General features: G+C 40.1%; 1 protein-coding gene across 1 annotated transcript in view; it reads left to right on the forward strand.

Annotated features, from left to right (window-relative positions):
• Positions 1-3,097: 3,097 nt before the first annotated feature.
• Positions 3,098-23,007, forward strand: part of LOC145393009 (ribosome biogenesis protein NOP53) — a 69,207-nt gene continuing 49,297 nt past the window's right edge. Inside the window, exons 1-5 of the mRNA XM_080267328.1 lie at positions 3,098-3,248; positions 15,278-15,366; positions 15,773-15,938; positions 16,129-16,313; positions 18,223-18,387. Coding sequence (XP_080123454.1) covers positions 3,109-3,248; positions 15,278-15,366; positions 15,773-15,938; positions 16,129-16,313; positions 18,223-18,387 — 745 coding nt within the window. The 5' untranslated portion in view covers positions 3,098-3,108. The remainder of the gene's footprint in view (positions 3,249-15,277; positions 15,367-15,772; positions 15,939-16,128; positions 16,314-18,222; positions 18,388-23,007) is intronic.

The raw sequence follows: 23,007 nt of genomic DNA on the forward strand, positions 1-23,007 counted from the left end.
TACACGGAATGTGGATGGGGTATAGTGACAGGTCAGTTACTATTGGTACAATATATCACATGGGCACTGTGCTTACACCTGAGTTACTACACAAGAGAATATCACATAGATATGGTGACACTGTTCATACACTTGGTTTCTTTGGACGCTATGTAGTATATTGGTCTCTTGACCACAAACTAGTATATTACTCTGGTTCTAGGGCGCTTAGCCATTAACACAGCGCTCTGGATAAACTAGAGTAGAGACACTTTATGGGTGGTGTTTCTGTCTCACTGTTCCTATACCACATACAGTCACTGCCACTATTAAGTCTCTAGCACGACACTGGGGTCTTGAGGCATCGTCACTGGGCTGCTGAGATCTGGGCTTAACTGAGGTGGCATCTGGGGGTTGGAGGGAGCCCTACTGGAGAGCCCTCCTGCAGAAGGCATGGGACAGCTCTCAGGAGTGTCGCGGCCCAGACGCGTGGCTGTTCTGGGGTGCAGGGAGGCCGTTTCCTGCTCGGGCCTTGACCTGGTGAGGGGCCCTCGGAACTGGGGCCAAACACTGTCAGGAGTTGGGCCTGCCGCTTCTTGCTCCTGGCAGAGGGCTGACAGTGAGTGGGGCCAGAGCTGTCCAGCCCTGGGATCCGGGGGCTGGCCCTGGGAGGCCTGGGACTGCGGTCGCCTCTAGGTGGGGGCGCCATCAGGGTTTGGCTGTGGCACCTTGCCCGCGAGGCGTCCATCAGGTTCCAGCATTGTCCAGGGGTAGGCTGGAGGGCATGAACCCCGCTGTCAGCGACAGGACCTCACCATCACTCCTGGAATGGCAGCACCTCTGGGAACCACACCTGGAGGGAAAGACAGAAGGGCGTCCCATGCAGCCAAGGGGTGGAGAGCGGGCCGCATAAGGGACCTTCTCCTCTGGAAGAACCCTCGGAACAGTGGACGAAGGGCGTACAGTGGCCGTCCCTTCCCTGACACGTACTGTGGCCGTCGTTGCGGTTCCACAACCCCTTGGGGTAGCAGCGGAAGGATGTACAGTGGCCGTTCCTTCCCCCGTTTGTACAGTGGCCATTGCCGCAGGGCTGCTCCCAAAGGAGGAAGAGGCAGATGAGGGACGTACAGTGGCCGTTCCCTCCCCGGAGCATACAGTGGCCATCGCCATGGGTCTGCCTGCCCAATGGGAAGTAGCTGAGGGACGTACAGTGGCTATTCCCTCCCCAGTACGTACAGTGACCGTTACCGTGGTGCTACTCCCGGAGGAGGTGGATGAGGGATGTACAGTGGCCGTTCCCTACCCAAAGAGTACAGTGCCCATTGTCGCGGTTCCACTTCTCCTGCCTTTGCCTGTCGGTGTGCATACAGTGGCCGTCACACCGAGATGGGCTCCAGATGTGGCTGCAGCAGAAGGACGTACAGTGGTCTTTCCTTCTCCGACACATACAGTGGCCATCATCGCGAAGCTGCAGGGGGAAGCAGCTGAGGGACGTAAAGTGGCCGTTCCCTCCCCAGTATGTACAGTGGCCGTTACTGCGGTGCTGCCTGGGACTGTATCTGGAGCAGTCCCACCCTGATCCTGATGAGGGCTGGTCCGGCATAGAAGTAGTCTCGCATTCCTGCGATGTTGTGGTTGGTCCGGTTGAGGGGAAGAGGGACACAGGGTTGGGACGCACCTGACCCCGTCTCGCTCTGGGCCAGCATCTTGTTTACCTGGCCCACTGTTGTTTCCTTCTGAGGTGGGGGTGGGGCTGCAGCTCCATAGTGGAGTGGGGGGTCCAGTGGCAGGAGCAAACATTTTTAGTGGGATCAGGGCTGTCCTGCCCTGGGGTCCTGGAGGCATCCCTGGGAAGATGGGGGCTGCGGTCGCCTCTAGACTGGGGTGCTGTCAGAGGTTGGCTGCAGCGTCTCATCCATGGGGCATCCATCAGGGCCGGGTGTCATCCGGGGGCAGGCTGAAGGGCATGGATCCCTTCCTCAGGTATCGGACCATGCCACCACTCCTCAAACAGCAGCTTCTCCAGGGAACCATATCTGGAGGGAGAGACAAAGGGGCATCCCACGCGACCTCCGGATGGAGAGTGGGCCGCGCCAGAGACCTCCTCCGATGGGATAACCCTCAGGACTGTGGATGAAGGGCATACAGTGGCCATCCCTTCCCCGGCGCATACAGTGACCGTCACCATGGGTCCACAGGCCCTCGGGGTAGCAGCAGGACGTACGGTGGCCGTTCCTTCCGTGGTACGTACAGTGGCTGTTACTGCGATGCTGCTCCCAAAGGAGGGAGAGGCAGAAGAGGGACGTACAGTGGCCGTTCCCTCCCCGGCATGTACACTGGCCGTCACCGTGGGTCTGCCTGCTGAACAGGAAGTAGCTAAGGGATGTACAGCGGCCGTTCCATTCCCGGTACATACAGTGGCTGTTACCGCGGTGCTATTCCCGTAGGAGAAGGAGGTGGATGAGGGATGTACAGTAGCCTTTCCCTCCACAGTGCATACAGTGGCTGTCGCCGCGGTTCCACCTCTCCTACTCCTGCCTGTCAACATGCGTACAGTGGCCATCGTAATCGGGGGATTGCGAGTTCGAGCCTCGCCCGGGCTGCCGTGCCGGGAGTGGTAGCTCGCTCCTGTAACCCTAGCGGGGCTATATAGTCCAATACAGGGCTTAGCTCGGGGGAACTCCATTTTTTCTTTCCAGGGTTAGGCTTGAGAGTTCGGCGCATTTGCTATCCTTGTTTTATTCTGGTAGTTTGATCAGTCTTGTTGGAGTTGCCTAGAAAGGGCCAACTGACCTACGACAGTAATCCTCTCTTCTCATGTTCTTATTCTTGGTTGAACTACAATCTAGGACCATGTTATGTGATTCCGTTAGTAAGGGCAACATCTACTTTACAGTATTACCAATACCTCCCTGGAATTAATTGCACTCGACGCGTAATTTACGTATAAAATAACCCCATCTGTTTAATAATATGCTGTGTTTGGTTTCCTTGACTTTTTTTTTTCATTAAACATAACTAGCCATGCATTCAGTAAACGATTTCCCTTTGATTCACAGGGTTGCGAGAATTAAGAATGTTGGCCTCAATGATTGATGTTAAGTCAGTCACAAGTGTAAACACGGCAGCATGGTGAAGGTAATAGAGGAACTTCCACCTCACAAACGAAAGCGATTTAACAAGAACAAGAAGAAATCATGGAGAAAGAAGACAGATATATCCGAGGTAGAATCAAGGCTAGAAGAAAAGAGAAGAGAGGAGAGATATGGGTAAGAAATTGTGAATTTGTGCTTGCATACTGCCATGGGATCGGGGAATGATCGTTTGTTGTTGTTGTTGTTGGCGCCTACTCCCATCCGGGAGTTCTTGTCTTTAAACAAGATGGCTTATTTATTTATTTATTTTTTTTATATATTTTTTTCTCAGTCTCTATTGTTCATTTCTATGTTGTTTCTTATATTCATAATTACTTCTCTTCGTTTCATTATTCTGCCCACTGTATTTACTACAACCTGTAATTCATTTTATTTTAGTATTTCTGTTATTGATTCTTTTCCTTTAATGTCGCTTGTTAAATCTTCGTATGCTTCACATATGAATAAATGATGCTGATTTTCATTCTCTTCTTGGCACATGTCACATATAAGGTTAGGCTCATACTTTTTCTTATAATTTTCCTTCACTTCTAGCATTCTGGTTCGAATAAAAAATATAATCTTTGCGCTTTCAAACTCTATTTCCTCTAGGTATCTCTGTTGGCCTATTTCTTGTTCCACTGATTCCTTTGTCTTACTCCCTTTTCTCATGTCTTCACAAATTTCTTCTTTATTTTTTGTCATTATTTTTTCTTTTACTCGTATTACCCTTTTTGCCACTCTCTCTTCTAATGTTTCTAAGTCTTCAGGTATGCTGTACTTTTCTTTAATGTCTTTTATTTCTCTCACGTACTCTCTTTCAAAATCTTCACAATATTTTCTCATCTTTACTTCAACAGCGTCTTCTTCCCTATTCTTGAGTTCAACGTAATATTCAAGTTTTCTTTGATTAATTTTGTGTTCTATTTTTACTTCCTGTGTTTCATATAATAAAGCACAATTCGGTGTTGTCCTTGGTACCTTGATTAATTTTGTTAAGTACTTAGTCTGAACATTATTTAGAGCTTTCTTTTCTTTTTCTCTTAATGTTTTCCCACTTTCCCCTCCAAACAACATTATCGGTAATACACAAGTATTAAATAATTTTAGCCCTATTTTAATTCTACTTTTTTTCAGTTCTTTTCTATTTATGATGTTAATACATTCATTTGCTGCTACCCTTGCTTTATTTATCATATTTTCCACTTTAATATTCTGTTTCCCTTTTTCTTGTATAATTATTCCCAGGTACTTATGACTTTGTGTTCTTACAATTTCTTTACCATTTACTTTTACTGTTTTTCCCTTGCCTACTAATGCTGATTGCTTTGTTTTATGTTCATTAATTTCTAGTCTTTGTAATTTTAGAAATACTTCAATTGTGTTTATTGTATCCTGTATTTTGTAATTTTCCTCTATTGCCATGATATCATCTTGAAATATTAATGGGCTTATCCTTACATTTCCTATTTTCCAATTACTTTCTTTTTCCCTCATCATTCTGCTTAGTGAATCCATAGTTATTGAACTTATTTTGGCCCCTAGCACTGATCCCTGTCTTATCATCTCCTGTACATACACTCCTTTACATTCCCCAATTTCTGTCATAGGTATCAATTCATTTTTCATATTAATTTCATATATCATTCTCCAGTTTTTACCCTTTATTCCCTTTAGCCATAACTCCTTCATTACTTTCTTTAATACCATTTTGTCAAAACACTTTGATACATCAAAATACACTGCTGTTATTTCTTTCTTTTTCTTTTGTGCTTCTTCAATAATATTTCTTATAAAAAAATGATGTTCCCTTACTGATTTTCCTTTCCTTGCCCCGCACTGGTAATCACTCATATTCTCCAGCTTTTCTGTCTCCTTCATTTCTATTATTTTCTCCATCATTTTCATCAGGTGTGAGTTCAGTATCAGTCCTCTATAATTGTTTAAATCTTTCTTGTTACCTTTTCCCTTATACATATTTTTTATGTATGCCTTGTGCCATTCGTTTGGTATTATTTCTCTATCATATATTTTCATCATCATTCTTATTATTGAATCCTTCATACTTTTCCCACATCTTTTAATCATTTCATTGCTAATTTTGTCTGGGCCAGTTGCTTTACCAGTCTTTAACTTTGTTATTACCATTTTCACCTCTTCCTCACTTAATTTTTCCTCTTCCATGTTTTCATACATCCAACATTCTCTGATCATACTCTCTAAGCAGTCTGTGTATTCCTCATATCCTTTTGTTAAGTCATTTGTTTTGTATATCTCTTTATAGTATTCTGTAACTCTTTCTTTTATCTTTTCTGGGTTTCTTATATCACTTCCATCTTTATCTCTTACTACATACTGCCTCTGGGGTTTCTTGTTAAGTCTTCTCCTTAACTTCCACAGCGTATCACTATTATTTCTTTTATCATTAAGCTGATTACTAATTTCTTCTATTCTTCTTTCCTCATTTTCATTTATATATTTTGCTATATTTTGCTCAATCTCTTTTCTTTCTGTTATAAAGTTTGCTTTTCTGGTTTTATCATTCTCTTTTCTTATTTGTTTCCTTATCTTCCTTTTTCTTTCCATTAATATCTTCACCCTTTTATCTATTCCTGGTTTAACCCTTTTTGACATTCTTATTTTCCCAAATGCTTTATCCAGTATATTATACACTACTTTCTTCCACTTATTCCACTCAATTTCAATACTTTGTTCTTGGTAGTTTACTTTTTTCCACATCCTCTCAAAAATTTCATTTTTCTCTATCATTTCTTTAAACTTTTCCCATCCTCCTTCTTTTTTAAAGTACCACTGTTTTACATAGTCATTCCTTACTTCTTTCATTTTATCATCCATTGCTATTAATATTGTATTATGATCTGTTTCTTTAACTTCTTTGTTTTTGTATTTCGTTAGCTTATACATTCCTTCCTCATCTATATTCATATTTATTATGTCCTCGTATACACTCCTATTCGTTATCACATAATCTAATATAGATTTTTCCTCATTATTTCTTGTGTTTACTCTTTTCCATTTACCTTTACATTTTTCTGTTCCATTTACAATTACACCTTTAACATTTTCTACCATTTGAATCAGTGCTTTGCCTGCTTCATTTTTCCCTACATTATTTCCAACTATACCATCTTCCTGATTTCCTATTTTTGCGTTTAAGTCTCCAATTATTATATAATCTTCACCCACTTTTTCTATGTTTCTAATGTGTTCTTTGAGATACTGAAACTGTTCCCTAATTTTATTGTTTGTCACCCTTCCTTCTGTTTTTCCATATACACTAATTGCATTCAGTGCTCTTTTTCTGGTTTCTATTCTTACTGTCATTTCTTCTATATCTTCTGTTTCCTCACTGATTTTTACTGTGTTTAACTGTGAATTTATTTTGACCATAATTTCTATTCCTCCACCCACCTTATTTTCTCTGTTATTATTATATGCTTTATATCCTTCTAACTTCACCACTTCTCCTCTTCTCAAGAACGTTTCATTAAGTACTATAATTTCTGGGTCTATTTTGTTTGTCACTTCTCTTAAGCTTACTTGCTTTTCTTTAATTCCTCTACAATTTGCATACAAAATTTTAATATTATTTTTACCATAATTTTGATACTCTATACTGCTATGTTTTCTATTTTCATTTGTTTTAAGAGTAACTTTGTTCTTTATTTTGTCTTCTTTTTCCCTGTCATTTATATTCTCATTTTCCCTCACATTCTTTCTTCCTGCAAGTTTTTCATTTCCTTCCATATGTCTTCCACTCTCAATATCAATTTTTCTAATACTATTTTTCTGCTTTCCCAAAAATTTTCTTCCTTCAATATTTCTCTTATGTTCCTCATTTTTGTTTCACTATTTTCATTTACTATTTTGTCTTTTGTTTCCTCATGCACATAGTTGCAGTATTTACCCTTTTTACAATACCCTCTTTCAAAGAATCTACACCTTTCATTTCTTATATGATAAAACCTACATCCATTCCCTTTCATACATTTTCCTTTCTTATAGTACTTGTATTCAATGTTCCTTCTTTCTATGACTGGCTCATTTATTCTCACTATATGTTTGTACCTACACTCTTTTCCAAACTTACATTTTCCTCTAGTAAAATACCAACATTCCTTTATTTCCTTGCCCTTTTCCAGATTTCCCTGTCTTTTTTGTTGTTTAAGTGGGGTTGGTGGAGGATTAGTGCCCCTCCCCGTAAAACAATTAACTCTAAGCCCTTGGCCACCCCGTCTGGGATACATGGCGTCTGGCAATGAATGAATGAATGAATGAACTTTTTCTTTACATTCTTTCTGTTGTTCTTTTTCTCCTTCTGCCATTTCTTTTTTACCATTTTCTTTTCTGTCAGTAGCTTCATAATTTTCTTGTTCCTTATGCTTCTCTCTATCAGTTACTGTTACTTCACTATCTATTACATTATCCTCACTGGTACTTGGCTGTTTTTCCCTGCTATTTCATATATTTCACTTTGTTTTTTATTTTCATTTTCTATTTCTATCTCTTTTTGTTTGCTTTCTCCAATTTTTTCTATATTTTGTCTGTATTCTGCTCTTTTTCTTTTCCTGGTTTCTTCTTCCATCTTGTCATACTGTTCTTTAAGTTTTTGTTGACTCTCAATATCTAATCTTCTTTTCAATGCAGTGTTTTCTTCCTTTACTACAATTAGGATTTCTCTTAGTTTTTCCTCATTTATTTTTGCTTCTTCTTTTTCAATACTTTCATACATGACCCTTTCTTCCAAATTTTTAATTATTTTCCTCAGATTTTTACATTCTTTTTCACCATAAGAATTTTTCTTTCTATTTTCTTCATATTCTTTTTCTACTTTCTTTTGCATTTCCTCTGCTTTTTCTTTCTCTTTAAACAATATTTCCTTCTCCTTTTCACTTTGTTCATATCTTTCCCTTGATTTCTCCAAATTTTCTTCCATTTTCTTATATCTTTCTGCCATAATTTCCAATTCCCTATGAGCAAGTTTTAATCCCTTCTTTTCCTTGCCTGCTCCATTTTCTCTCTCACCTTTAAGACACTGATTGCATTTATACCTTATATTTACACACTCTCCATTGTCCTTTCTAACTGCCTCATATAATTCACTTGTCATTTTGTGTTCAGTGCAATGTCTTCTTGTCCCCATCTGTATGTGAATCCATTCTTCACATCCATCACACCACATTGCTTTGTCTTGTTTCCCCACATATTTTCTGCACCTAGCACACTTTCTTTTTGTATCTGGAGACTTTTGTGTAGATGTAATGATTTCCAAACTGTTAAAAGTAATGTTTACTGAGTCATTCTTGTCGTCTGTCACCTGTTCATTTTTTCGTCCTCGCTTCCCAATTTTCCGTTTTTGTTTTTCAGCATTTTTCCGTGCTTCTGTGTCTTTCATTCTAGGCTTCCGTTTCTTCCCATTTTCTTGTTGTTTATCCTTCTCCTCCTCACTGTCGTCGTTGCTGCTTGGGGCCTCTGCTGCACCACTATTATTCTTATTGTTTGATCCTTCTGTGGCCCTTCCTTCTCCATTCTCCATGTCGTTGCTCAGCTATTCTCTGCCAGAATAGTCCTTGGAAGAATCTTGTCCTTCCATCTTCTTAATCAAGGCAAGCAATTACTTTACAAAGACGTAGGTATAAGATCCCTGGGTCCTCTCTACACACTTTGCCTTCCTCGCTCAACCACTGTACTGTAGAATGATTTCCAGAATTTGTTGTGAGTGGTGGTCAGATGTTTCTGTTGCTGCAGCTCTAGGCTCATATGGAATGTTTGTTTAGTATAGTGGCAATATATTACACAGAGTAAGTTTTATGATAAATTTGTACAGGTTGCCAATACACCTCCCAGGTTGTGCTGTATATTTTTCTGGACCTAACCTAATCTAACCTAACCTACTGCAGCGGAATGCTTACGTTAGAGTTTGGTATCATGTGCTTATGGTGGTAATATCCCTGAACAGCATATTGGCAACTTGTAAAATATTATTACCTTTATTTAGTACGGAATATAGCAAGTGAATATTTACAATGATGAAATTGACAATGAAACATTACTTGGGTGCCATTACCGTAGAGCTGTGGTACTACTGAAGAGGTGCAATTTTTCGGTAATTTTCAAGGAGACATGGGACAACCTTATTTGAAATTTTTGTCAGCTATTCCTCTGTCAAAACCCTTCATGTTATTCACTGAGTGCATTTTAAAGTTTTGACTTTTTAAAAATCCTTGTATGTGGTGAAAAGTGTTTAAAAAGTGGTCTTTGTTTACAATCTCCAATGTTGCTGAAGACAGACACCGTATCGTGGGCCGATGATGGATGGATGCCATTTTTGCCACAAATTTTGAATACCTTAAAGTGGGGCAACTGGGCACTTAGTGGGGAACTGGATGCACACTTAAGTTATTTGCAAACTTTCCTATTGTTGAGAAGCGGGATTTGCTAGCTAGGTAGTGCTGGAGTATTCCCAACGATTCTTGACTTTTGCTGTTACGTGCCAGAGTTTCCAGATAGCCTGATGTGAGTGAAGGTGTTTTGTAAAGTTAGGCATTAGTTTTTATTCCATTTCTCTCTATAATGTTTTATTTAGATGAGTCTGTGATATTCAGATTTAATTTCAGTTTGTATGCTGAAGCATTTAGAGAGTTATGTAATGTAAGAAAACTCTGGGGTATTTTGAGTGTCTCCAATTTGGTAACTGTAGGTGCTAGAGTAAACTAGAAGATTTGAGTATAATACAAGGCTGTACAAGGAGATAGAAGAGCCTAGGGAGTCAGTTTTGTCTCAGTTCGGTTTGAGTTTAATATAGTGTCAGTGCAGATTGTATAGCTATGGTACTTGTGAAAACAATGAAGTTGACAAGCATTAAGTGTAATTATTTGGTGAATATAGACCGCAAGCTTGGGAAGCCAGTGTTTATTTACCATGCCTGAGCCGATCTTGTTGTTGCACACCGAAAGACTGACCATAGGAAGAACAACTCACTGGGCAATGTCCATCCTTTATTGAACTACTGCTGTTGGAGCCTGTGGCAGTGTGGGATGGGGATGTAACATATGAAAAAAACCTATAAATCTTTCATTTTCTGATCTGTTCTGGTGCTAATTGTATAGCTAAGTCCCCCAGCAATAACGTATTTCAAAATCAACAGTTAGAAATAAGAAAAAGTAGTCCACTGACCCGTGCGAGCATTCAAGTGACATTTTCAAGAATTCGTCGAATCCCCAACATTGGAAACACAAAGGGTAAGTTACCAAAGTTAGAAGTTAGGTAGAGAACTCTACTTAGGCTCATTTACTGGACATTATTAAAGGTCTGATGGTAACTAGTAACATGCATCTACAGTTATGCATTACTGGGTTATGGTAAGGGTAACTCAAGGAGGGTAGGCTAACTGGGCACTTTGGGGAGGGGCAATGGGGCGCATTAACTAATTATCATTCTGTAGTTTTTAAATATGTCTCAAAGAAACTTTGTCATCTATTCCTGTATTGTTAGGTGTCAGGGATGCACCAGGCTCTGAATCTAAAAAGACTCTGTTTGCTTGTTTGCCTACAGAACCGCAGTGATGGTGCGGAACTACAAGATCCTGAGTAGCGGGAGTACACTTGTTTTTCCTGCTTACCATAATGCCACCCAAACTTTGTAAAACCAGCCTATTCTAGAAGCCATAAATTTTGACTAGAAATGTTTCTAAGTTTGTTTAATTTGTTGTATTAAAAGTTTCCTTAGTGTCAGTCCACTGAAGAAACAGGTGTACTCCCACTACGCAGGATTATACCAATTTGAGATCTTCTTTATGTACTGCCATGTTTAACATGTAATGCCTGAATAAGTTTATGTTTTTAGGAGCAGGCAGCTCTAATGATCCCCTTTATATAGTCAAAGAAGTTACATTTTTTGTCAGTGTGTTCCATGATGACCGAAATCTTTTGTGGTACCGTACATTTTAGGCACCAAGTGTTAGAATTGTCTATTTTAGGTACTGAAATCTTTAAAATTGTACCATAATACATGTCTAAGTTTATGTTATTTAGTAGCTGTCAATAGTAATGAACACCTTCATACAGAAATAATGTGTAAAGGTCTCCCCATTGTGTGGGGTAAATGGGCACCCATTTTGTTTTATTTCTAAGCAAGCTGTTTTTTTTATCCTTAAGTGTGTGTCTGGTTCCAAAAGGTAGTCCTAAATTAGCCCTTTAAAAACACTTTTCACTTTTTCAAAATTTCTTCCAGCCACTATAATATTGTATTGACCAAAAAGAGGTAAAAATTGCACCCTCTTGCCCCATCTTACGGTAATGGTTACACAACCGTAACGTCAGATTTCTAAGAAACAATAATGTGAATCTATTTGTTGCACAGTTCTAAGTCATCATTCTTTTGTGACATTTCTTCCACAAACTAGAAAGCACTCATAGAGTGCATGCCTCCGCCAATGCCATTGCCATTAACCTGTACCACGCCAGGGACGTAGGTCTACGTCCCCTTCAAAAACACTGTTGATGTAGATCTACTTCCTGCAGCATTGAGAAGTCATTGCAATCAGCTGAAGTAAAGTGGAAGGTAATATTGTATCTCACTAACTTCGGACATTTCTCCGCTACGCTTACAACACTGATTTAGGAGCATGGGAGGCGAGTGAGTCTTTGCAGGCTCACTGCCGCTCTGCTCTGTCTGTAACCAGGAAGATTTCAGAGGTCACTTGGCACCAATCTGACTCGATTCAACCAACTTTCTGACTTTGGTGATTACTTTTATTAGTGCCAGGGATCTTATATTGATGTATTAAGCTCATTTACCGACAAAAAATAATCCAAAATCAGTGCACAAGCTCACAGACACTCTGCTTTCCCAGTAGGCTTGAAGATTTCAGAGGTAGAGTGGCACCAACTTGACTCGATTCAACCAACTTTCTGGCTTTGGTAATTACTTTTATTAGTGTCAGGGATCGTATATTGATATATTAAGCCCATTCAGCCAGAAGAAAAAAAATCCAAAATTGGCTCACAACCACTCTCTCAGTAACTTCGAAAATTTCAGAGGCAGAGTGGCACCAACCTAACTCGATTCAGCCAACTTTCTAGCTTTAGTGATTCCTTTTATTAGTGCCAGGGATCTTATGTTGATGTATTAAGCCCATTTAGCCAGAAGAAAGGATTTTCAAAATTGGCTGGCGTAGAAGGGTATGATTTTTTTTTTTTTTTTTTTTTTCCCCTAGTGTGGTACGGGTTAAAAAGAATGCAGATCTGTGGAGATATCATGTGGGATGCATGGGATCCAGATCCTCCCCCAAATTTAATTAATTGTTCCTTGACCATGGCCCACTCTTCTACAAAATTTTATCAAAATTTGACTATGCAGGATACATAAGATCCAGATCCACCCGAAAATTTAATCAATTCTTTCTTGGCCCATGGCCCACCCTTCCACAAAATACCATTGAAATTCATGGAGAAGTTTTGGAGATCTTGTGCGGGATACTCCAGATCTGGACCCACTTCCAAATTTAATCAATTTTTTGCCCCATGGCCCTTTCTTCCACAAAATTTCATTGAAATTCTTTGGGAACTTTTGGAGATATTGTGTGGACAAACAAACAGACACACATAGGTGAATACATAACCTCCTCCAGTGTCATTGATGAGGGTAACTAAGCAAGATATTGTGGGGTTTAATGTGTGCCTGTGCAGTTTGATTAACCCATGGATTGCACAATTACCTTTTTTTATCGCACCCCATGGTGTGCAAAAACTGATTTTTTTTTTTTTTTTTTTTTTTTTTTTTTTTTTATAAACTTGAAGATAAACATCATCTGGTGGGGAAAAAAAAAAAAATCTGTCCTTGTGTAGTGCAATGTGTAGGCTTGTTAAGGGGTGTATTTAAAAAAAAAATAATATAGTTTTTGTTTATAGTAAACTTGAAGGTAAACATCGAGGGCATCATCTGGTTATTTAAAAAAAAAAAAAAAAAAAAAAAATCCCTCTCCCTCTCCGTCTTTGCGTAGCGCCATGCTTAAGTTTGGGTAGGGGTGGAGTACTGAGTAGTGATGCATGGCCGCTCGAAGGTTAGCACAGCCCGAGCTGTGGCTCAGAACACGGTGCTTCCCAGCCTGAGCTGTGGGTTGTGATCCACAGGTTAAGCCTCGTCCATTAAAAGCGATGTTTTTTTTTTCCTTGGTGGGGCATTATGGCCATAGGCAGTATGCATTTGTTTTCACTGGCATATTATGGTTCTGATTCATCCAATCAAAGGGCTGGAAATGGGTCTCGCATATTTTCAAATTTGAATCCATAGTCAAGTTTGACTCCACTAACAACCTGGGATAAATTTGGAAATTGGTCTTGATTTGGCTTGAATGTCATGGATCTAGGCATGGTCAAGTGATAATTGGTTAGGTTAATGCCTGAAGTGGCTTGAAATTCATTCATATCTGTTTATTGTCTCCATTAAGAAAGAAAGAAGCTATGATGGAGTTACTGTTTGCAGTGTCTTAACACCTCATGAAAGACCTCACTATAGCTTGCTTTTTTTTTTTCCATACGAAATGCCACTGAAGAAAATTGACTTAGAACTGTGCAATGAATTGATTCTCGTTATTATTTCGTAGGAATCTAGTGTTATTATTTTGTAAATATTTACCCAAATTTTCCCCTGTCAGTGCTTATTCATCCTAACCTAACCATCTATCCATCCATCATCCAATCCTATGTCGCTTCATAAGGAGCGTAGGAACTCAGGGCTAGGCAAGTTGGTCTTGACATTTAAGATGAGAGTGACCAGCCTTACTCATCCCTGAGTGGCATTATGTGAGCAGTAAACCCTAACCACCCCTTGGATATAAGCCTATACAGGCTTAATCCAATTGGAGCACCTTAATTACCCATTAAACCATCAGGTGCCATAATTTGGTTATATGGTTACCACCCAGCATAGTAAATGGTTTCCTGGTGTACAGGAAACCATTTGGCTTGTCACTTAGTGTAGAGCCACCCATAGGCAGGAGGAAGAGAAAAGAATGAAGGAAAGAAAGACAGAAGAGAGGGTGTAAAGTCACCCATAGGCAGAAGAAAGAGGAAGGAAAGACAGGCAGAAGAGCCAGGATGGAAAAGAGGAAAGTGCAGATACCTAATGCAGCACTACCCTTTCCTTAGGTGGCCTTAGGTGATTCCGTGCCCTCATTACCCCTGCACAGTTGTTGACTTTATACACATGTTTTATTCACCCCTTTGTAGAGTACAACTCTCATGTGGGAAGTCTTTGCACATACAACTGTTCTCTCTCAACAAAGTGGAGTCAAAGGCTTTTCGTCTCATTAACTCTCTGGCAATAGATAGATAGATAGTCTTACTGCCACCCCTCAGCTGTTGTCTCATCACTGCACTGTTGCATCTTAATCTCTTTTCTGTTTCCGCTTCATTGGTCACTTCTCTTCTGAACTGTCTGCCTGCATCCTTCCACCACTATGGCAGGCACATAGCACCCATCTAGCAACAAACCCTCATCCCTTTTCAGTCCAACTCTCTAATGCAAGAGGTCACCGTTACTCCCAGTCCTTCATGTATTCAACATGAAGGACTGCAATTCATACTAAGTATGACCTATAGTCCTGCAAGTGTAGTGTGTCCAGGCATCTTAAAATGAACAGATCTTGAATTTGGCTCTCCATTATCTTGTTTTCTTTTTCCTTGGAGGGAAAACTCATGCGGTCCTCTGGCCTTTGGCTCCTTCTTCCTTGCCTTTAAAAAAAAAAAAAAAAAAAAAAAAAAAAAAAAAGGATAGTTTAGAGCACTGAGTATTGAATAAATTCCAATTGGTTTTACTGTAGTTCATTAAGTACAGTGCTACATATTTGGTAACCACCGTTACAATGGACAGTTTCAGGTAGTTGGTGCAGTTACCCCACACTTGGCATGATTACCCTACTGTACATTACTGAATTATAGTAACAGTAGTGTACGTAGGTACTGGTAATAGAAGTACTTGACACTGTACAGTACTATTGTCTTGAATTTGATTCTCTTTTCTTCTGATTTTTCCTGTAAAGAACATCTTTGTAGGTATCCAGCCATTGAGTTTTCCTTCTTTGCATAAAATTTTTGGCATGTTATATTTATAAGAATAATTTATACTCATATGCTACTCAGGGGTCCCGTAGAAGAAAGAGAAGATACTGAGTTGATGTTCCTTGATGTTGGTGATGACAGTGCATCCAAGACAGGGCAGAATGATAAACGTATGTAAAATCACTGTTGACCAGCTATTTTGTGATAGTTACATAAACAGTTCATTTTTCATATTACAGTACTGTGCAATATTTTAAGCCTTGTTATGAAATGAAAGCTGTTGATACTGTATAATATATATAGGTATGTGAATTTTCAGGTCATTGTCTGCTGTACTTTTGCAGTAGCAAGCACCATAAAAAAAGCACAGGATAAATGTTAATTACCCATTTATTGAGGGATGTTGCAGTTAGAACCACATCCTCAGTTAAGATTAGATGCAGTTTACAGCTTAGATACTGTCCTTATGGAGTTAACTTGGGATGTTATATGAGGTGCATAGGAAGATCCACCAATAGTGTTTAGTGTAATTGTTTTATTTATTTTATTTATTAATTAATTATTTATTTTTTGTAGCTGTCATCATGGAGTACACAGTTGATAAAGTACCTGCGGAATCAGGTACTAAAACGGGTAAGAATGTTATGCTGAAGCCAAGCAAGAAAGGTAAAGCAGTGAAGATTTTGACAGCACACCAGTTCATCAATGGTCTACCAGGATCCAAGATACCAGTCAAACCCAGGTGCCACTATATGCTAATTTAATACGGTACTTTATTGTACTGTGCTTGCATGTTGTATGGTATATAATGTAATCCTTTGGGTGTGGCGTGTCTTTATTAATTTGAAGAAGGAGTAAAGTTGCTGTTTAGCAAGTTTTGTTTTTTGTTTTTGTTTAATAGTGCAACTTACAGTATATTTGTTACATTTCAGAATAAAAGAAGGTACACTAACAGTTGCTATGAAGAAAAAGGCCAAACTACAAGCTAAAGACCCAAAAGTTGGAAAGAAAGCAAGAAAGGTACTCAAAGACTTTGCATCACATAGGAAGAGGATTCAGTCTAAAAAGAAGAGAGAAAATAAAAATAATATCAGCAATGATTTGTGGAACGATGGCAGTAAGTTTGATCATTAAGTGACTTATTACATGTGCATTTTGTAGTTACAATTCACATCAGATAAGGATTTGCTAATGGTGGAGTGATTTCTGTATATGGAAAATAGTCATATAATACACTCAGGTCTCTTCATCATCTACTGTTGCATTCACAGCAATAGCTGTAGAAATTTCCACAGTCGACATGAGCTATGATTTTCATGTAGCATTCACTGGGAAATTGCTGGTGAATGGAGTGAAAAGTTGTTCACATTCGGTCATCCCAATACAATCGCCTACAGAGCATGTAGGCAATGTGTGATCAGAGAGTGATTTCTAGACTCTAGAGCAAGGCCGGGCAACCTCCAACCTGAAGGCCAGATCCGGCCCACCAACCTGCTCGGCATGAGCATAGCAATCCAGCCCATAATACCCCATCCAAAACAAATTAAATACTGACAAATAGCATCTGCCGGTCGCAGATGCTATTTGGCAACTCGGCACTCCCCTCACCCCACATGATTCAATTTTCCCACCTTCCTGCCAGATGCCAGTGTCCGTTGGACTTCCGCATTGAGAGGAGGTATGTGTCGCTCTTAAGGCGGGTACACACTTGTTGCATATCCATGTACTGTACGTAGTACTTTTCAGGTTCATAGATATTTTGGGATCTTAACGCATCTGCATGTTTTCCAATGAAATTCTTGTATATAGTCACTTTTGTGTTCTCATTTGTCACTTCGGCCCACAGGCTGCTCCCGAAAGGCTCATCTGGCCTTCGCTCTGAAAAGGTTGCCCTCCCCTGCCCTAGAGTGTGTGTAGCAGTTGTCAGAGAGTATGTGTGAGTGTACAGTTTTAAGTGGTACTGTATATTTATGTTATACAGGGTTTAAGTGTTCAGATTAAATAGGCACTGAATTAAAAAGTTAGATTTTAATTCAGAGGCCTGAACCAGACTCAGCATTTACCTGTACAGTGATCCAGATCCCTTGGTTATCATGCATAATTGGTACTGAGCATGGTGCAGAATAACGGAATTGCTATGGTGCAGACTAACAGAATTGTGCAATAAAGACACAGAACCTTTGAGATTTATCCTAATTGGTACCAGGCATCCCAAGTGCAAGCCCAAATTTTCCCATTTACAACAGTGTAGACCCACTAAATACATACTGTTATGGTAAGTATCAGGACCATACATAGGCATTGCTAGATTAATAGAAAATGATGAAAAGAGCATAGTAAGGAAGAAACACGTATCATAGAGAGGCCTAAGATGGGCTAGAGGCCAAGGGGTGAAGAGTTAGCAGTCTTCACCACCTAGGAGAGTTAGTGTTCTCCACCACCTGGGATTAACCCTTCAAGCAGGGCCTCATCCTTGAATCCCTCAAAGCCATCAGAAACCACAGATACTGTACTGCACCATGATTGTTGGCAGAAACCACAAATACTGCACCATTGTTGTCAGCAAAAACCACAGATACTACACCATTGTTATCAGCTGATACTACAGACACTGCGCCACCATTGTCAGCAGAGACCACAGTCACTGCACCATTATTGTCAGCAGAAACCACTAGTGCTGCACCATCATTGTCAGAAGAAACCATAGACACTGCACCATCATTATCAATAGAAACTGCATTCGGTCCACTGTGCCACCATTGTCAGCAGAAACCAGCTCAGATGTGTGATAACAATGTTTTGAGCTGAAGAATGGGCAGTAATGGCAGGAGTGCAGATTTTCATCTTGTGGTAGTAACGAAAACTGCTGTAACCAAGTGCACTCTAACCAAGGGATCACTGTATTTTTACCATAAACGTCGTTATTTTACAGCTCTGAGCACCAGTAGTGTATAAATCAAAGTGTTCTTACCTACAAGTATGCTTTGTTATTTTAAGATGGAAACAGATTACTTTCTTTGCACCAGCTGATGCAGTGACCTTGGAATGCAAGAAAAGGGGTGTGGAGGACTCATTTATCCAAGGGATAGCAGAGTACTACTCAACACAAATGAAGCTGCGTCCTGTCAAGGTTCCTAAGAACAGATACATCCCCCCATCCTCACTTGATACTGTCCAAGCTCCAGCTGCTGGTAAGACTATGTCTTTTATGTGTGGTATAGCCATAGCTCTTGTTAGTAAGTTAACTGGGTTGGAAGGATAATAGTGGAGTAGTAACCTGGGGAAGCTGCTCCATCAACAAGGGAAAAAGACTTTGCCAGTTCAGTTCTGCATTGCACTCGGATTAGTGTCCTTGCAGATGGTACTGTGTACTAGTTTGTGTCCGTTGACCCAGTCTGTGGGTACAGTCATAGGGTTGCCCGTGTGCCAGTCCCAGCTTGTGGTGGTGCATGAATGAGCCTGGGTGGCAGAACCTTGATAGTACCAAAAGCAGTCCAGAATATGATTGGAATAATTCAAACTCAAAATTAAGTAAAACTCTGATGATCTAAAGCTCTAGTGGATAAATGCATCCCAGGTTGGGGGAGGGGTAGTAGGAAATGCTCTTCAAGCAGCAGATTGGTGTGTGTTGTGTGCGGAGATGATGTGGAGGGAGCTCATCTAAATTTGTGCTGGCAGTTTTTACAGTGAGTACGTTTAAGTACATGGGTTGTGTGATGAGTAAGGATGGAGGTTTGGAGGGTGAAGTGCTTGAAAGGGTACAGCAGGGAAGAAAGGTTGCTGGTTCTTTGAAAGCAGTGATAAGAAACGGAAGTGAGCATGGAAGTGAAAAAGTTACTACATGACAGTATTGTGATACCAACTCTAACGTATGTAAGTGAAGCTTGGACGTTGTTGGAAGGACACAAGTCAAGCGTGAGAGCAGTGGAAATGAGTTATTTAAGAGGAGCCTGTGGAGTCACATGGAGAGACAGGCTGACGAATGAGGATATAAAGAAGCGTTGTGATGTGGATGTGATAGGAAGCGTTATGAGGAACACTCTGAGGTGGTTTGGCCATGTGGAGAGGATGGAGGGTGAAAGACTGACGAAGAGAGTGTATGCGAGTGAGGTGGAGGGGGGAAGAGGGAGGGGAAGGCTGAGGATGAGATGGAGGGATGGGGTGGAGAGGTATATGAGAGAGGGGGGTGTGAGTTGGGAGCAGGGCAGTGAAATGGTGGGGGACAGGGCGACGTGGAGGCGATTTGTTTGTGGCCACCCCAAACGGGATTGAGGCGTCTGGCAGTAGATAGATAGATAGTTTTTACAGGTGTAAGCTTTTTGAAAGAGGTGAGTTTGGAATGGTAGGGTGGAGATTCTGGTTGGTGAGTGATAGGCAAATGAAATGTTTAAATTGAGGGGAGTTAGTGTAAAAATGCTGATTATATAGATCTTGCTGCTAATCACATCTGTGCAGTTGAAGTCAGATTGTACATCACATGGCCCAATTCTGTAACTGATACAATTAGCCGAACCAGTATTTCACCGTTATTTTACGTTTTTTCTGATGCCGGACTGACACCGATTTTTAATGTCGATGTTGGATATGGTTATGAAATTTTTAAATGTCTTTTATGGAAGATTTCATTCATTGTCTTGCCTGATTATCAGTGAAAGAGTGTTATTATCTTGACTCTGTTTGCATGTTAATAAAGAAGACTCTTACTGAAAATCATTAACTGTTCAGAATAATAAGTGGGTGAGGGGGAAAGGAGAGAGAGAGAGAGAATGAAGGCTGAAAGCAGTTAATTGAGCGAGGTATATGAATGATACTATGTACAGCACTGATGATTTGTAAGTGTGGCAGCTATGTGGGTTTATGTACGTAAATGGTGTACACATGCTTTCGACAAAAACATGAACTGCCCACAACTATCAGTTCTGACATTGTTTATTTGTAATATTTACAGTCACTTTTCTCACTGTAAACTAAATAAACAAGTTATTTACTGCTTGTATTAAGAAAGAATTCAGGACAGTAGATGGGGGCATTAGGGAGACAGTAACTTTGAGATGAGGGAACGAATGACATTTGGCAACTTCGTTTTGTCTCAGATTCTTCAGCGAAACAATCCTTTAGTTGACAGAAATACTTACACGCAGATCTTGCCTATTCCTCTTCACTTCTACACTATACAGGGTTTACAATTTGGTACTGTGTGTATTTACCTAATGTGATATACAGGAAATGAGCTATGCTTGTGGGGTCCCGTCTCAGTTTCTCAGTAAGTCATATTTAGCTTTAAACTCATTTAAGATTTTAGACTGGACGATCTCTTTGTCCAGGCTTTTCCACAGGTCTGTACATCTACAGTAATCCCTCGCTATCCGATGCACCCTGTGTACGATATTTCGCGTATACAATCAATCTTCTTTAGTACCCTTGGCTCTCTGTATGTTGCTCTGGCTCACACGATCGCACGAGCGCGGTCGGTCCAGCGTTTCTCAGCGCAAGTCGATAGGCATTGGTTTGGAATTACGATCACTGTGCCAAGGATGATGGTGCAGCCACCCATCAAAGCCAGCTTGGGCTACAAGTAGCAAATTGGGCTACTTTTGGAAGCCCTGCACTACTGAATTTTGAATTTAGCTACTTGCAACTTTTTGGGCTACTTTAAAAGTAAGCTGGGCTTACTTGGGCTACTAATGAGACAAAAGTCAAAGGTTGATTAGTGATTATGTATCATTTAAAATATAGCCTAATATAATTACCTTTTGAAGACACAAAAAGATAATGAATTATAATTTATCATGTCATCCCTCTTTAAATTTCTCGCACTCTTGCATTAATCCCTGATTGGCTATTTAATTCGAACTGAAAGTGTGAGATTACCACCCCAGTCAGTCGTGTCTTCTTCATCCACGACTCGTGGATGCAGAAGCAGACCTTGATAATCTTCAGCTGCAAAGACGTGGTTGTGGAGACACACCGAATAATTATTTAAATATGTAATTATAATGAGGTGCAAGAAAACACTTTCCTTTAGTTCCTAAAATACTATCGTTAAGTTGAAAAAATGACTAAGTCCAACAGTAAGAGTTATGTTTTGTGAAGAAGAAAACAGCTTAGTTCCGTGAATGTAAAAGAAATGACATAATTTAAAGAAAAGAGAAGTAAATTTAGTTAATGCAGTAAGTAAAGAGTTCTGTGTTAATTAACTTTAGGCTTACATAACTTTGAACAACCCTACAGGAGCATTAATGGAGCAGCATTCATCTGGTAAGTTGTGCATAGTTAAATTATTTGCATCTGTATGTATATACTTGTGGAGAGATAGAGAAAGAGAGAGAGAGAGAGAGATACTGTTAATAGATATATTGATAGATATGTATATATACTGTAGATAATTATGTTGGGCTACTTTATACCGAAATTCACTACTTTTGAGGCCTGTTACTGCTACTTTTGGTCACAAAAATCTGGCAACCCTGGCTCAGCCTAGTCTTTCCTGCACTCCCGTTTGATTCACTAGCTTTGTATTCCTGTGCATTAACGATGTGATTTTCACTATTATTTCTCGCCTAACCTCAAGTACAAGTTCCATGATGTCTTCCAAGTGGCCTGCAAACTCTAGTGCCTCTGATATCAAGCCTAAGAGAGCCAGGAAGAGCTTAAATTTGGAGTCCAAGCTCAGCATCATTAGGCGTCATGAGGGAGGCGAAGGGGTAAACAACATTGCTCACTCCCTTGGTCTGGCCCAGTCTACGATATCAGCAGTGATTAAGAATGCTGCCAACGTTAAGAAGGCTGGTGAAACGAGCTTGTCAAACCTTCCGTCGATTGTTTAGTGTTTTGGGTGAAGAGGGAGTGAGGAGCGAGTGTTTACTGTGCCGGGACGAGTTTGTGTGACATGTAAGTTTTATTAGTCAGTGTTTATGAAAATGTTTCAAATTCTAAGTTGGATGCGTGTTCTTCATTGCTTTACAATTGTTATCATTAAAGTAGAGCACATAAAACATCTTTTATTTATAGCCTTCCTTGTCAAACCTTCCGTCGATTGTTAAGTGTTTTGTGTGAAGAGGGAGTGAGGAACGAGTGTTTACTTTGCCGGGACGAGTTTGTGTGACACATAAGTACGGCACATAAAACATCTTTTACTTATAAAATATGTGGTACAGTATAGTTTAAAGGCACATAAATATGAGTCTAGCAATGCATCCCTATTTTTTCCATTAAACCTTAAGTTCAGTATATGATTGCTCGATTTACAATTGCCTATTCAGAAACGTAACCCAATCAGATGGCAAGGGAGACCTGTATAAGGAAAACTATATTTCTTGATATCCTTCAAGCAGCTTGGCTTCTTCAATTTCATTCCGTGACCTCTTGTTACTCTCTTATCCCATACAAACAGATCTTCTCTGTCAATTTTATCTACTGCCATCATGGTCCTGAACACTGCAATCATGTCGCCCCACTTTCTCCTTTCCTCTAAGGAAGGCAAATCCAGCTTTTCCAGTCTCTTTCTGTACAACAGATCTGCCAGACTGGGGACCATCTTGGTTGCTGTTCTTTGTATTCTCTCAATCTAGTTTATATCTTTCTTTTTGCGTGGGGACCTCACTACTGCTTCATATTCTAACCTAGGGCGGATCATGGCCACTATCAATTTTTTCATCATTTCCTCATCCATATAATGAAATGCTACTCTTATGTTAGTCAAGAGTTTATACGTCTCACTAACTACTGTATCTTACTAATGTTTTTCAGATGACAAACTATCCTGGACCAGCACTGCCAAATCTTTCTCTTCTCACGCTTTTGTGATTGGT

This window comes from Coenobita brevimanus, chromosome 23, assembly GCF_032717465.1.
Source record: "Coenobita brevimanus isolate Jiangsu-jjx chromosome 23, ASM3271746v2, whole genome shotgun sequence".
NCBI lineage: Eukaryota > Metazoa > Arthropoda > Malacostraca > Decapoda > Coenobitidae > Coenobita > Coenobita brevimanus.